Source organism: Hyla sarda, chromosome 1 (assembly GCF_029499605.1).
Source record: "Hyla sarda isolate aHylSar1 chromosome 1, aHylSar1.hap1, whole genome shotgun sequence".
Classification (NCBI taxonomy): Eukaryota; Metazoa; Chordata; class Amphibia; order Anura; family Hylidae; genus Hyla; species Hyla sarda.
In genome coordinates, this window is record NC_079189.1 from 12,444,585 (window position 1) to 12,460,050 (window position 15,466).

Here is a 15,466-nt window from a genome sequence, read left to right on the forward strand (position 1 = left end):
ATTCAGTCCTATGTTACAGTCATTCAGTCCTATGTAACAGTCATCCAGTCCTATGTAACAGTCATCCAGTATATGTAACAGTCATCCAGTCCTATGTTACAGTCATTCAGTCCTATGTTACAGTCATTCAGTCCTATGTTACAGTCCTCCAGTCCTATGTTACAGTCATTCAGTCCTATGTTACAGGCATTCAGTCCTATGTAACAGTCATTCAGTCCTACGTTACAGTCATTCAGTCCTATACCAGTCATCCAGTAGCAGAACAGTGTAGCAGTCATGTGACGTGTCTCTTCTCTCTCTCTACAGTCTGATGTGGGGGATCTGGCGTGATCGGCGGGATCGTCTGACCTATCCCATCCGGTGTCCTCCCTCCCATCGCCTCTGACTACAGAGATGAGCCGTTTTCTGCACAGTCTGCTGAAGTCTTGCTCCCCCCGCAGCTGTGACCCGTCCAGAGTCCCCGGCACACCATGACCCTCGTCGCCCTCCTGCTGGGTTCAGGGCTGACGGAGCGGTGCAGCCTTCGGAGCTGAGGCATGGCCTCTCTGGATCTGCCCTATCGGTGTCCACGGTGCGGTGAGCACAAGCGTTTCCGGAGCCTGTCCTCCCTGAGGGCCCACCTGGAATATAACCACACCTACGAGACCCTCTATGTCCTCTCCAAGACCAATAGCATCTGTGATGCCGCCGTCTTCCCACTGACCAGCGAGACCGCGCTGCTGACCCCTGCCCACCGCCGGGAGGTCTTCGAAAGCACATCCTTCCAGGGCAAGGAGCAGAGGTTCACCCAGGACATCGTCCAAGCCGAAGACTTCAGCCAAGCGTCCACCACCACCACCACCACCCGATTCACCCAAGAGGTGGAGATCCCACTGGGGGAGATCTTCACCAAGACCACCATGGCCTCCCCTCCGCCCGCCGCCGTGGCAGCGGCTGCTGCGGCCTCCGCGGCTGTGGACGCCGCCTACGAGGAAGGTTTGGCCAGACTGAAGGTGAGAGCCTTCGAGAAGCTGGAGGTGGACAAACGCCTGGAGAAGCTGACCGAGGAGGTGGAGCAGAAGATCGCCACCCAGGTGGGGCGCCTGCAGGTGGAGCTAGAGAGGAAGAGCACCGAGCTGGAGAAGGCCAAGCAGGAGAGCGTCCGCCTGGGGCGGGAGAAGCAGGAGCTGGAGGACCGGGCCTCAGAACTCACCCGCCAGGTGGACGTCAGCGTGGAGATGCTGGCCTCCCTAAAACAGGACCTGGTGCAGAAGGAGCAGGAGCTGACCAAGAAGCAGCAGTGAGTCCGACCCCAGGCCTGACACTTCTCACAGCTGAGGGTTTGTTACCATTGTTTCCAGAAGCGCAGCAGCAGTGACAATCTGTCTGGATACAACTGTAACAAACTCTCAGCTGTAAGAACCTTTAGGTCAGTGGGAACACTTTTATATATATATATATACTGTATATAGGAAAAAAATCAATGGAATGCTTCCGTTCCTCGACAGCAAGCAGAGATCTTGGTAGGGAATTAGAGTGTGGCAGATAGATGTGGTAGAAGTGTTGTCCGGCTGAGTGGCGGCATGCGGAGTAACGTCTGCTCCTCTGCAGGTTATTTCGTGGAGCGTCCGCGCTGATAACTGTTTCCACGGTTACACGACTGATACCAGACAAGAATAGTAATGGGATCATTTCTTGCCAGAACAAAAAGTCCTGTGTATACCGGGGGTTAATCATAGACGAGAGCGCTCAGTACACAGGGACCATGCTAATCCCACGGCAGTCCTATGTAACTCTGAGCACACATAATGCAGTCCTATGTAACACCACAGATAACAGTGATAACTCTCTGAGTACAGGTAATGTAGTAGATGTGACCTGCAGTCCTATGTAACACCACAGATAACACAGTGATAACTCTCTGAGTACAGATAATATAGTAGATGTGACCTGCAGTCCTATGTAACACCACAGATAACACAGTGATAACTCTCTGAGAACAGATAATGTAGTGTATGTGACCTGCAGTCCTATGTAACACCACAGATAACACAGTGATAACTCTCTGAGTACAGATAATGTAGTAGATGTGACCTGCAGTCCTATGTAACACCACAGATAACACAGTGATAACTCTCCGAGTACAGATAATGTAGTAGATGTGACCTGCAGTCCTATGTAACACCACAGATAACAGTGATAACTCTCCGAGTACAGATAATGTATAGATGTGACCTGCAGTCCTATGTAACACCACAGATAACAGTGATAACTCTCTGAGTACAGATAATGTATAGATGTGACCTGCAGTCCTATGTAACACCACAGATAACAGTGATAACTCTCTGAGTACAGATAATGTAGTAGATGTGACCTGCAGTCCTATGTAACACCACAGATAACACAGTAATAACTCTCTGAGTACAGATAATATAGTAGATGTAACCTGCAGTCCTATGTAACACCACAGATAACAGTGATAACTCTCTGAGTACAGATAATGTATAGATGTGACCTGCAGTCCTATGTAACACCACAGATAACACAGTGATAACTCTCTGAGTACAGATAATGTATAGATGTGACCTGCAGTCCTATGTAACACCACAGATAACACAGTGATAACTATGAGTACATATAATGTATAGATGTGACCTGCAGTCCTATGTAACACCACAGATAACACAGTGATAACTCTCTGAGTACAGATAATGTATAGATGTGACCTGCAGTCCTATGTAACACCACAGATAACACAGTGATAACTCTCTGAGTACAGATAATGTATAGATGTGACCTGCAGTCCTATGTAACACCACAGATAACACAGTGATAAATCTCTGAGTACAGATAATGTATAGATGTGACCTGCAGTCCTATGTAACACCACAGATAACACAGTGATAACTCTCTGAGTACAGATAATGTATAGATGTGACCTGCAGTCCTATGTAACACCACAGATAACAGTGATAACTCTCTGAGTACAGATAATGTAGTAGATGTGACCTGCAGTCCTATGTAACACCACAGATAACAGTGATAACTCTCTGAGTACAGATAATGTATAGATGTGACCTGCAGTCCTATGTAACACCACAGATAACACAGTGATAAATCTCTGAGTACAGATAATGTATAGATGTGACCTGCAGTCCTATGTAACACCACAGATAACAGTGATAACTCTCTGAGTACAGATAATGTATAGATGTGACCTGCAGTCCTATGTAACACCACAGATAACACAGTGATAACTCTCTGAGTACAGATAATGTAGTAGATGTGACCTGCAGTCCTATGTAACACCACAGATAACAGTGATAACTCTCTGAGTACAGATAATATAGTAGATGTGACCTGCAGTCCTATGTAACACCACAGATAACACAGTGATAACTCTCTGAGTACAGATAATATAGTAGATGTGACCTGCAGTCCTATGTAACACCACAGATAACAGTGATAACTCTCTGAGAACAGATAATGTAGTGTATGTGACCTGCAGTCCTATGTAACACCACAGATAACACAGTGATAACTCTCTGAGTACAGATAATGTAGTAGATGTGACCTGCAGTCCTATGTAACACCACAGATAACACAGTGATAACTTTCTGAGTACAGATAATGTATAGATGTGACCTGCAGTCCTATGTAACACCACAGATAACACAGTGATAACTTTCTGAGTACAGATAATGTAGTAGATGTGACCTGCAGTCCTATGTAACACCGCAGATAACACAGTGATAACTCTCTGAGTACAGATAATGTATAGATGTGACCTGCAGTCCTATGTAACACCACAGATAACAGTGATAACTCTCTGAGTACAGATAATATAGTAGATGTAACCTGCAGTCCTATGTAACACCACAGATAACAGTGATAACTCTCTGAGTACAGATAATGTATAGATGTGACCTGCAGTCCTATGTAACACCACAGATAACAGTGATAACTCTCTGAGTACAGATAATGTATAGATGTGACCTGCAGTCCTATGTAACACCACAGATAACACAGTGATATCTCTCTGAGTACAGATAATGTGTAGATGTGACCTGCAGTCCTATGTAACACCACAGATAACACAGTGATAATTCTCTGAGTACAGATAATGTAGTAGATGTGACCTGCAGTCCTATGTAACACCACAGATAACACAGTGATAACTCTCTGAGTACAGATAATATAGTAGATGTGACCTGCAGTCCTATGTAACACCACAGATAACACAGTGATAACTCTCTGAGTACAGATAATGTATAGATGTGACCTGCAGTCCTATGTAACACCACAGATAACACAGTGATAACTCTCTGAGTACAGATAATGTAGTAGATGTGACCTGCAGTCCTATGTAACACCACAGATAACACAGTGATAACTCTCTGAGTACAGATAATGTAGTAGATGTGACCTGCAGTCCTATGTAACACCACAGATAACACAGTGATAATTCTCTGAGTACAGATAATGTATAGATGTGACCTGCAGTCCTATGTAACACCACAGATAACACAGTGATAACTCTCTGAGTACAGATAATGTAGTAGATGTGACCTGCAGTCCTATGTAACACCACAGATAACAGTGATAACTCTCTGAGTACAGATAATGTAGTAGATGTGACCTGCAGTCCTATGTAACACCACAGATAACACAGTGATAACTCTCTGAGTACAGATAATGTAGTAGATGTGACCTGCAGTCCTATGTAACACCACAGATAACAGTGATAACTCTCTGAGTACAGATAATGTAGTAGATGTGAACTGCAGTCCTATGTAACACCACAGATAACAGTGATAACTCTCTGAGTACAGATAATATAGTAGATGTAACCTGCAGTCCTATGTAACACCACAGATAACACAGTGATAACTCTCTGGGTACAGATAATGTATAGATGTGACCTGCAGTCCTATGTAACACCACAGATAACACAGTGATAACTCTCTGAGTACAGATAATGTAGTAGATGTGACCTGCAGTCCTATGTAACACCACAGATAACAGTGATAACTCTCTGAGTACAGATAATGTAGTAGATGTGACCTGCAGTCCTATGTAACACCACAGATAACAGTGATATTTCTCTGAGTACAGATAATGTAGTAGATGTGACCTGCAGTCCTATGTAACATCATAGATAACACAGTGATAACTCTCTGAGTACAGATAATGTAGTAGATATAACCTGCAGTCCTATGTAACACCACAGATAACACAGTGATAACTCTCTGAGTACAGATAATGTAGTAGATGTTACCTGCAGTCCTATGTAACACCACAGATAACACAGTAATAACTCTCTGAGTACAGATTACAAAGAGTATAAAGCAATGTTTCCCAACCAGGGTGCCTCCAGCTGTTGCTAAACTACAACTCCCAGCATGCCCGGACAGCCAACGGCTGTCCGGGCATGCTGGGAGTAGTAGTTTTGCAACAGCTGGAGGCACCCTGGTTGGGAAAATTTTGTGTAAATGTACATTGTTCTTCGGATGGCGAATTCTTTCATTATTAACCCTTTGTTACTTCCTGCCGCTGTCAGCGAATAGTTAACAGATGGCAGTCATTCTGCGCGGCTTCACCTGATCTGTGTGACGCAGATGGCGGTAAGGTGCTAATGCCTTCTCCTCACCAGGCGGCTATATTTATACAGCAGCTGGGGGGGGGGGGGGTTCAGGTCCCTGGATCTGCTAGCTAGGGAACTGTTTCCCAACAAGGGTGCCTCCAGCTGTTGCAAAACTAAAACTCCCAGCAAAACTACAATTCCCAGTTGTAGTTTTGCAACAGCTGGAGGCACCCTGGTTGGGAAACACTGAGCTAGGGTGTGGGTGATTAACCCTACCTGCCAGGAGACATGAGGCCCCTCGGTATCTATACCACCATAGTGTCATACAGACCAGGATAAATAGCGCTGTACAGGGCTCAGATATAGAGGACACATATATATCTATACCGCCATAGTGTCATACATACCAGGATAAATAGTGCTGTACAGGGCTCAGATATAGAAGACACACATATATATCTGTATACCACCATAGTGTCATACAGACCAGGATAAATAGTGCTGTACAGGGCTCAGATATAGAGGACACATATATATCTATATACCGCCATAGTGTCATACAGACCAGGATAAATAGTGCTGTACAGGGCTCAGATATAGAGGACACATATATATCTATATACCGCCATAGTGTCATACAGACCAGGATAAATAGTGCTGTACAGGGCTCAGATATAGAGGACACATATATATCTGTATACCGCCATAGTGTCATACAGACCAGGATAAATAGCGCTGAACAGGGCTCAGATATAGAGGACACATTTATATCTATACCGCCATAGTGTCATACAGACCAGGATAAATAGTGCTGTACAGGGCTCAGATATAGAGGACACATATATATCTATACCGCCATAGTGTCATACAGACCAGGATAAATAGTGCTGTACAGGGCTCAGATATAGAGGACACATTTATATCTATACCGCCATAGTGTCATACAGACCAGGATAAATAGTGCTGTACAGGGCTCAGATATAGAGGACACATTTATATCTATACCGCCATAGTGTCATACAGACCAGGATAAATAGTGCTGTACAGGGCTCAGATATAGAGGACACATATATATCTATACCGCCATAGTGTCATACAGACCAGGATAAATAGTGCTGTACAGGGCTCAGGTATAGAGGACACATATATATCTATATACCGCCATAGTGTCATACAGACCAGGATAAATAGTGCTGTACAGGGCTCAGGTATAGAGGACACATATATATCTATACCGCCATAGTGTCATACAAACCAGGATAAATAGTGCTGAACAGGGCTCAGATATAGAGGACACATATATATCTATATACCGCCATAGTGTCACACAGACCAGGATAAATAGTGCTGTACAGGGCTCAGATATAGAGGACACATATATATCTATACCGCCATAGTGCCATACAGACCAGGATAAATAGTGCTGTACAGGGCTCAGATATAGAGGTCACATATATATCTATACCGCCATAGTGTCATACAGACCAGGATAAATAGTGCTGAACAGGGCTCAGATATAGAGGACACATATATATCTATACCGCCATAGTGTCATACAGACCAGGATAAATAGTGCTGTACAGGGCTCAGATATAGAGGACACATATATATCTGTATACCACCATAGTGTCATACAGACCAGGATAAATAGTGCTGTACAGGGCTCAGATATAGAGGACACATATATATCTATATACCGCCATAGTGTCATACAGACCAGGATAAATAGTGCTGTACAGGGCTCAGATATAGAGGACACATATATATCTGTATACCGCCATAGTGTCATACAGACCAGAATAAATAGTGCTGTACAGGGCTCAGATATAGAGGACACATATATCTATACCGCCATAGTGTCATACAGACTAGGATAAATAGTGCTGTACAGGGCTCAGATATAGAGGACACATATATATCTATACCGCCATCGTGTCATACAGACCAGGATAAATTGTGCTGTACAGGGCTCAGATATAGAGGACACATATATCTATACCGCCATAGTGTCACACAGACCAGGATAAATAGTGCTGTACAGGGCTCAGATATAGAGAACACATATATATCTGTATACCGCCATAGTGTCACACAGACCAGGATAAATAGTGCTGAACAGGGCTCAAATATAGAGAACACATATATATCTATACCGCCATCATGTCATACAAACCAGGATAAATAGTGCTGTACAGGGCTCAGATATAGAGGACACATATATATCTGTATACCGCCATAGTGTCATACAGACCAGGATAAATAGTGCTGTACAGGGCTCAGATATAGAGGACACATATATATCTGTATACCGCCATAGTGTCATACAGACCAGGATAAATAGTGCTGTACAGGGCTCAGATATAGAGGACACATATATCTATACCGCCATAGTGTCATACAGACCAGGATAAATAGTGCTGTACAGGGCTCAGATATAGAGGACACATATATATCTATATACCGCCATAGTGTCATACAGACCAGGATAAATAGTGCTGAACAGGGCTCAGATATAGAGGACACATTTATATCTATATCGCCATAGTGTCATACAGACCAGGATAAATAGTGCTGTACAGGGCTCAGATATAGAGAACACATATATATCTATATACCGCCATAGTGTCATACAGACCAGGATAAATAGTGCTGTACAGGGCTCAGGTATAGAGGACACATATATATCTATATACCGCCATAGTATCATACAGACCAGGATAAATAGTGCTGTACAGGGCTCAGATATAGAGGACACATATATATCTATACCGCCATAGTGTCATACAGACCAGGATAAATAGTGCTGTACAGGGCTCAGATATAGAGGACACATATATATCTATACCGCCATAGTGTCACACAGACCAGGATAAATAGTGCTGTACAGGGCTCAGATATAGAGGACACATATATATCTATACCGCCATAGTGTCATACAGACCAGGATAAATAGTGCTGTACAGGGCTCAGATATAGAGGACACATTTATATCTATATACCGCCATAGTGTCATACAGACCAGGATAAATAGTGCTGTACAGGGCTCAGATATAGAGGACACATTTATATCTATAACGCCATAGTGTCATACAGACCAGGATAAATAGTGCTGTACAGGGCTCAGGTATAGAGGACACATATATCTATACCGCCATAGTGTCATACAGACCAGGATAAATAGTGCTGTACAGGGCTCAGATATAGAGGTCATATATATATATATCTGTTTACCGCCATAGTGTCATACAGACCAGGATAAATAGTGCTGTACAGGGCTCAGATATAGAGAACACATATATATCCATTTCGCCATAGTGTCATACAGACCAGGATAAATAGTGCTGTACAGGGCTCAGATATAGAGGACACATATATATCTATACCGCCATCGTGTCATACAGACCAGGATAAATAGTGCTGTACAGGGCTCAGATATAGAGGACACATATATCTATACCGCCATAGTGTCATACAGACCAGGATAAATAGTGCTGTACAGGGCTCAGATATAGAGGACACATATATATCTATACCGCCATAGTGTCATACAGACCAGGATAAATAGTGCTGTACAGGGCTCACATATAGAGGACGCATATATATCTATATACCGCCATAGTGTCATACAGACCAGGATAAATAGTGCTGTACAGGGCTCAGATATAGAGAACACATATATATCTATATACCGCCATAGTGTCATACAGACCAGGATAAACAGTGCTGAACAGGGCTCAGATATAGAGGACACATTTATATCTATACCGCCATAGTGTCATACAGACCAGGATAAATAGTGCTGTTCAGGGCTCAGATATAGAGGACACATATATATCTATATACCGCCATAGTGTCATACAGACCAGGATAAATAGTGCTGTACAGGGCTCAGATATAGAGGACACATATTTATCTATATACCGCCATAGTGTCATACAGACCAGGATAAATAGTGCTGTACAGGGCTCAGATATAGAGGACACATATATATATCTGTATACCGCCATAGTGTCATACAGACCAGGATGAATAGAGCTGTACAGGGCTCAGATATAGAGGACACATATATATCTGTATACCGCCATAGTGTCATACAGACCAGAATAAATAGTGCTGTACAGGGCTCAGATATAGAGGACACATATACATCTGTACCGCCATAGTGTCATACAGACCGGGATAAATAGTGCTGTACAGGGCTCAGGTATAGAGGACACATATATATCTATATACCGCCATAGTATCATACAGACCAGGATAAATAGTGCTGTACAGGGCTCAGATATAGAGGACACATATATATCTATACCGCCATAGTGTCACACAGACCAGGATAAATAGTGCTGTACAGGGCTCAAATATAGAGGACACATATATATCTATTCCGCCATAGTGTCATACAGACCAGGATAAATAGTGCTGAACAGGGCTCAGATATAGAGGACACATATATATCTATACCGCCATAGTGTCATACAGACCAGGATAAATAGTGCTGTACAGGGCTCAGATATAGAGGACACATATATATCTATACCGCCATAGTGTCATACAGACCAGGAAAAATAGTGCTGTACAGGGCTCAAATATAGAGGACACATATATATCTATACCGCCATAGTGTCATACAGACCAGGATAAATAGCGCTGAACAGGGCTCAGATATAGAGGACACATTTATATCTATACCGCCATAGTGTCATACAGACCAGGATAAATAGTGCTGTACAGGGCTCAGATATAGAGGTCACATATATATCTATACCGCCATAGTGTCATACAGACCAGGATAAATAGTGCTGTACAGGGCTCAGATATAGAGGACACATATATATCTGTATACCGCCATAGTGTCATACAGACCAGGATAAATAGTGCTGTACAGGGCTCAGATATAGAGGACACATATATATCTATACCGCCATAGTGTCATACAGACCAGGATAAATAGTGCTGTACAGGGCTCACATATAGAGGACACATATATATCTATATACCGCCATAGTGTCATACAGACCAGGATAAATAGTGCTGTACAGGGCTCAGATATAGTGGACACATATATATCTGTATACCGCCATAGTGTCACACAGACCAGGATAAATAGTGCTGAACAGGGCTCAAATATAGAGAACACATATATATCTATACCGCCATAGTGTCATACAGACCAGGATAAATAGTGCTGTACAGGGCTCAGATATAGAGGACACATATATATCTGTATACCGCCATAGTGTCATACAGACCAGGATAAATGTCACGATGCCGGCTGGCAGGTAGTGGATCCTCTGTGCCAGAGAGGGATTGGCGAGGACCGCGCTAGTGGACCGGTTCTAAGTCACTACTGGTTTTCACCAGAGCCCGCCGCAAAGCGGGATGGTCTTGCTGCGGCGGTAGTGACCAGGTCGTATCCACTAGCAACGGGTCACCTCTCTGACTGCTGATGATAGGCGAGGTACAAGGGAGTAGACAGAAGCAAGGTCGGACGTAGCAGAAGGTCGGGGGCAGGCGGCAAGTTTCGTAGTCAGGGTGGATAGCAGAAGTTCTGGTACACAGGCTTTAGACACACAATACGCTTTCACTAGGCACAAGGGCAAGAAGATCCGGCAAGGGAGTGCATGGGAGGAGGTCAGATATAGTCAGGGACCAGGTGGAAGCCAATTAAGCTAATTGGGCCAGGCACCAATCATTGGTGCACTGGCCCTTTAAGTCGCAGGGAGCTGGCGCGCGCGCGCCCTAGAGAGCGGAGCCGCGCGCGCCAGCACATGACAGCAGGGGACGGAAACGGGTAAGTGACCTGGGATGCGATTCGCGAGCGGGCGCGTCCCGCTGTGCGAATCGCGTCCCCAACGGCCATGACAGTGCAGCGCTCCCGGTCAGCGGGACTGACCGGGGAGCTGCAGGGAGAAAGACGCCGTGAGCGCTCCGGGGAGGAGCGGGGACCCGGAGCGCTAGGCGTAACAGTACCCCCCCCCCTTAGGTCTCCCCTTTTTTTTGTCCGGTGACTGCCTCCCCTGGGATGAGGACACCGGGAAGGAATGGATGGTTTCCTCAATGGCAGGCAGTACAGCAGGAGTAGGAATGGGGAGGGAGGGCAGAGGGTGAAGCTTGGCACGGGGCAGGGAGACACAAGGACGGGAGCCATGAGGGGACACAGAGGCTTGCCTGAAGGGACTGGGAGGGGGGGAGAGGCATTTTCTGTGGCAGGCAGAGTCCCTAACGACTTTAGGGGGACCGGATACAGGAGGAACCACAGGGTCACGGCAGGGAGTACTGGGAACTGGTTTAAGGCAGTCCTTGGAACAAGAGGGACCCCAACTCTTGATCCCCCCAGTGGACCAGTCCAGGGTTGGGGAATGGTGTAGAAGCCAGGGTAGTCCAAGGAGAACTTCGGAAGAGCAATTGGGAAGGACAAAAAATTCAATTTTCTCGTGATGAGGTCCGATGCACATTAGGAGGGGCTCTGTGCGGTAACGCACGGTGCAATCCAACCTGGCTCCGTTGACCGCGGAAATGTGGAGTGGCTTGACAAGACGGGTCACCGGAATGCGGAATTTATTCACCAAGGACTCCCGAATAAAATTCCCAGAAGCACCAGAGTCCAGGCAGGCCACGGCTGAGAGGGAAGAGCTGGCTGAAGTAGAAATCCGTACAGGCACCGTGAGACGTGGAGAAGCCGACTTAGCATCCAGAGACGCCACACCCACGAGAGCTGGGTGCGAGCGTGCGTTTCCCAGACGTGGAGGACGGATAGGGCAATCCACCAAAAAATGTTCGGTACTGGCACAGTACAGACAAAGATTCTCTTCCTTACGGCGATTCCTCTCTTCCAGGGTCAGGCGAGACCGATCCACTTGCATGGCTTCCTCGGCGGGAGGCCTAGGCGCAGATTGCAGTGGAGACTGTGGGAGAGGTGTCCAGAGATCTAAGTCTTTTTCCTGGCGGAGCTCTTGATGTCTCTCAGAAAAACGCATGTCAATGCGAGTGGCTAGATGAATGAGTTCATGCAGATTAGCAGGAGTTTCTCGTGCGGCCAGAACATCTTTAATGTTGCTGGATAGGCCTTTTTTAAAGGTCGCGCAGAGGGCCTCATTATTCCTGGATAGTTCTGAAGCAAGAGTACGGAATTGTATGGCGTACTCGCCAACGGAAGAATTACCCTGGACCAGGTTCAGCAGGGCAGTCTCAGCAGAAGAGGCTCGGGCAGGTTCCTCAAAGACACTTCGAATTTCCGAGAAGAAGGAGTGTACAGAGGCAGTGACGGGGTCATTGCGGTCCCAGAGCGGTGTGGCCCATGACAGAGCTTTTCCAGACAGAAGGCTGACTACGAAAGCCACCTTAGACCTTTCAGTAGGAAACTGGTCCGACATCATCTCCAAGTGCAGAGAACATTGCGAAAGGAAGCCACGGCAAAACTTAGAGTCCCCATTAAATTTGTCCGGCAAGGACAGGCGGAGGCTAGGAGTGGCCACTCGCTGCGGAAGGGGTGCAGGAGCTGGCGGAGGAGATGATTGCTGCTGAAGTTGCGACTGAAGTTGCTGCACAATGGTGAATACTTCCGACAGCTGGTGGGTTAGATGGGCGATCTGTCGGGATTGCTGGGCGACCACCGTGGTGATATCAGAGATATAAGGCAGAGGGACCTCAGCGGGATCCATGGCCGGATCTACTGTCACGATGCCGGCTGGCAGGTAGTGGATCCTCTGTGCCAGAGAGGGATTGGCGAGGACCGCGCTAGTGGACCGGTTCTAAGTCACTACTGGTTTTCACCAGAGCCCGCCGCAAAGCGGGATGGTCTTGCTGCGGCGGTAGTGACCAGGTCGTATCCACTAGCAACGGGTCACCTCTCTGACTGCTGATGATAGGCGAGGTACAAGGGAGTAGACAGAAGCAAGGTCGGACGTAGCAGAAGGTCGGGGGCAGGCGGCAAGGTTCGTAGTCAGGGTGGATAGCAGAAGTTCTGGTACACAGGCTTTAGACACACAATACGCTTTCACTGGCACAAGGGCAACAAGATCCGGCAAGGGAGTGCATGGGAGGAAGTTAGATATAGTCAGGGACCAGGTGGAAGCCAATTAAGCTAATTGGGCCAGGCACCAATCATTGGTGCACTGGCCCTTTAAGTCTCAGGGAGCTGGCACGCGCGCGCCCTAGAGAGCGGAGCCGCGCGCGCCAGCACATGACAGCAGGGGACGGGAACGGGTAAGTGACCTGGGATGCGATTCGCGAGCGGGCGCGTCCCGCTGTGCGAATCGCGTCCCCAACGGCCATGACAGTGCAGCGCTCCCGGTCAGCGGGACTGACCGGGGAGCTGCAGGGAGAAAGACGCCGTGAGCGCTCCGGGGAGGAGCGGGGACCCGGAGCGCTAGGCGTAACAATAAATAGTGCTGTACAGGGCTCAGATATAGAGGACACATATATCTATACCGCCATAGTGTCATACAGACCAGGATAAATAGTGCTGTACAGGGCTCAGATATAGAGGACACATATATATCTATATACCGCCATAGTGTCATACAGACCAGGATAAATAGTGCTGAACAGGGCTCAGATATAGAGGACACATTTATATCTATACCGCCATAGTGTCATACAGACCAGGATAAATAGTGCTGTACAGGGCTCAGATATAGAGAACACATATATATCTATATACCGCCATAGTGTCATACAGACCAGGATAAATAGTGCTGTACAGGGCTCAGATATAGAGGACACATTTATATCTATACCGCCATAGTGTCATACAGACCAGGATAAACAGTGCTGTACAGGGCTCAGATATAGAGGACACATATATATCTATATACCGCCATAGTGTCATACAGACCAGGATAAATAGTGCTGTACAGGGCTCAGATATAGAGGACACATATATATCTATATACCGCCATAGTGTCATACAGACCAGGATAAATAGTGCTGTACAGGGCTCAGATATAGAGGACACATATATATCTGTATACCGCCATAGTGTCATACAGACCAGGATAAATAGAGCTGTACAGGGCTCGGATATAGAGGACACATATATATCTATATACCGCCATAGTGTCATACAGACCAGGATAAATAGTGCTGTACAGGGCTCAGGTATAGAGGACACATATATCTATACCGCCATAGTGTCATACAGACCAGGATAAATAGTGCTGTACAGGGCTCAGATATAGAGGTCATATATATATATATATATCTGTTTACCGCCATAGTGTCATACAGACCAGGATAAATAGTGCTGTACAGGGCTCAGATATAGAGAACACATATATATCCATTTCGCCATAGTGTCATACAGACCAGGATAAATAGTGCTGTACAGGGCTCAGATATAGAGGACACATATATATCTATACCGCCATAGTGTCATACAGACCAGGATAAATAGTGCTGTACAGGGCTCAGATATAGAGGACACATATATATCTATACCGCCATCGTGTCATACAGACCAGGATAAATAGTGCTGTACAGGGCTCAGATATAGAGGACACACATATCTATACTGCTATAGTGTCATACAGACCAGGATAAATAGTGCTGTACAGGGCTCAGATATAGAGGACACATATATATCTATACCGCCATAGTGTCATACAGACCAGGATAAATAGTGCTGTACAGGGCTCAAATATAGAGGACACATATATATCTATACCGCCATAGTGTCATACAGACCAGGATAAATAGTGCTGTACAGGGCTCAGATATAGAGGACACATTTATATATATACCGCCATAGTGTCATACAGACCAGGATAAATAGTGCTGTACAGGGCTCACATATAGAGGACACATATATATCTATATACCGCCATAGTATCATACAGACCAGGATAAATAGTGCTGTACAGGGCTCAGATATAGAGAACACATATATATCTATATACCGCCATA

At 45.7% G+C, this 15,466-nt stretch overlaps 1 protein-coding gene across 4 annotated transcripts in view; it reads left to right on the forward strand.

The window, feature by feature from the left end:
- Positions 1-15,466, forward strand: part of FBXO41 (F-box protein 41) — a 109,198-nt gene that overhangs the window by 40,517 nt on the left and 53,215 nt on the right. For all 4 annotated transcript variants that reach the window (XM_056552039.1, XM_056552054.1, XM_056552063.1 and 1 more), the window contains exon 2: positions 307-1,279. In XM_056552039.1, the coding sequence (XP_056408014.1) occupies positions 537-1,279 (743 nt within the window). In that variant the 5' untranslated portion in view covers positions 307-536. The remainder of the gene's footprint in view (positions 1-306; positions 1,280-15,466) is intronic.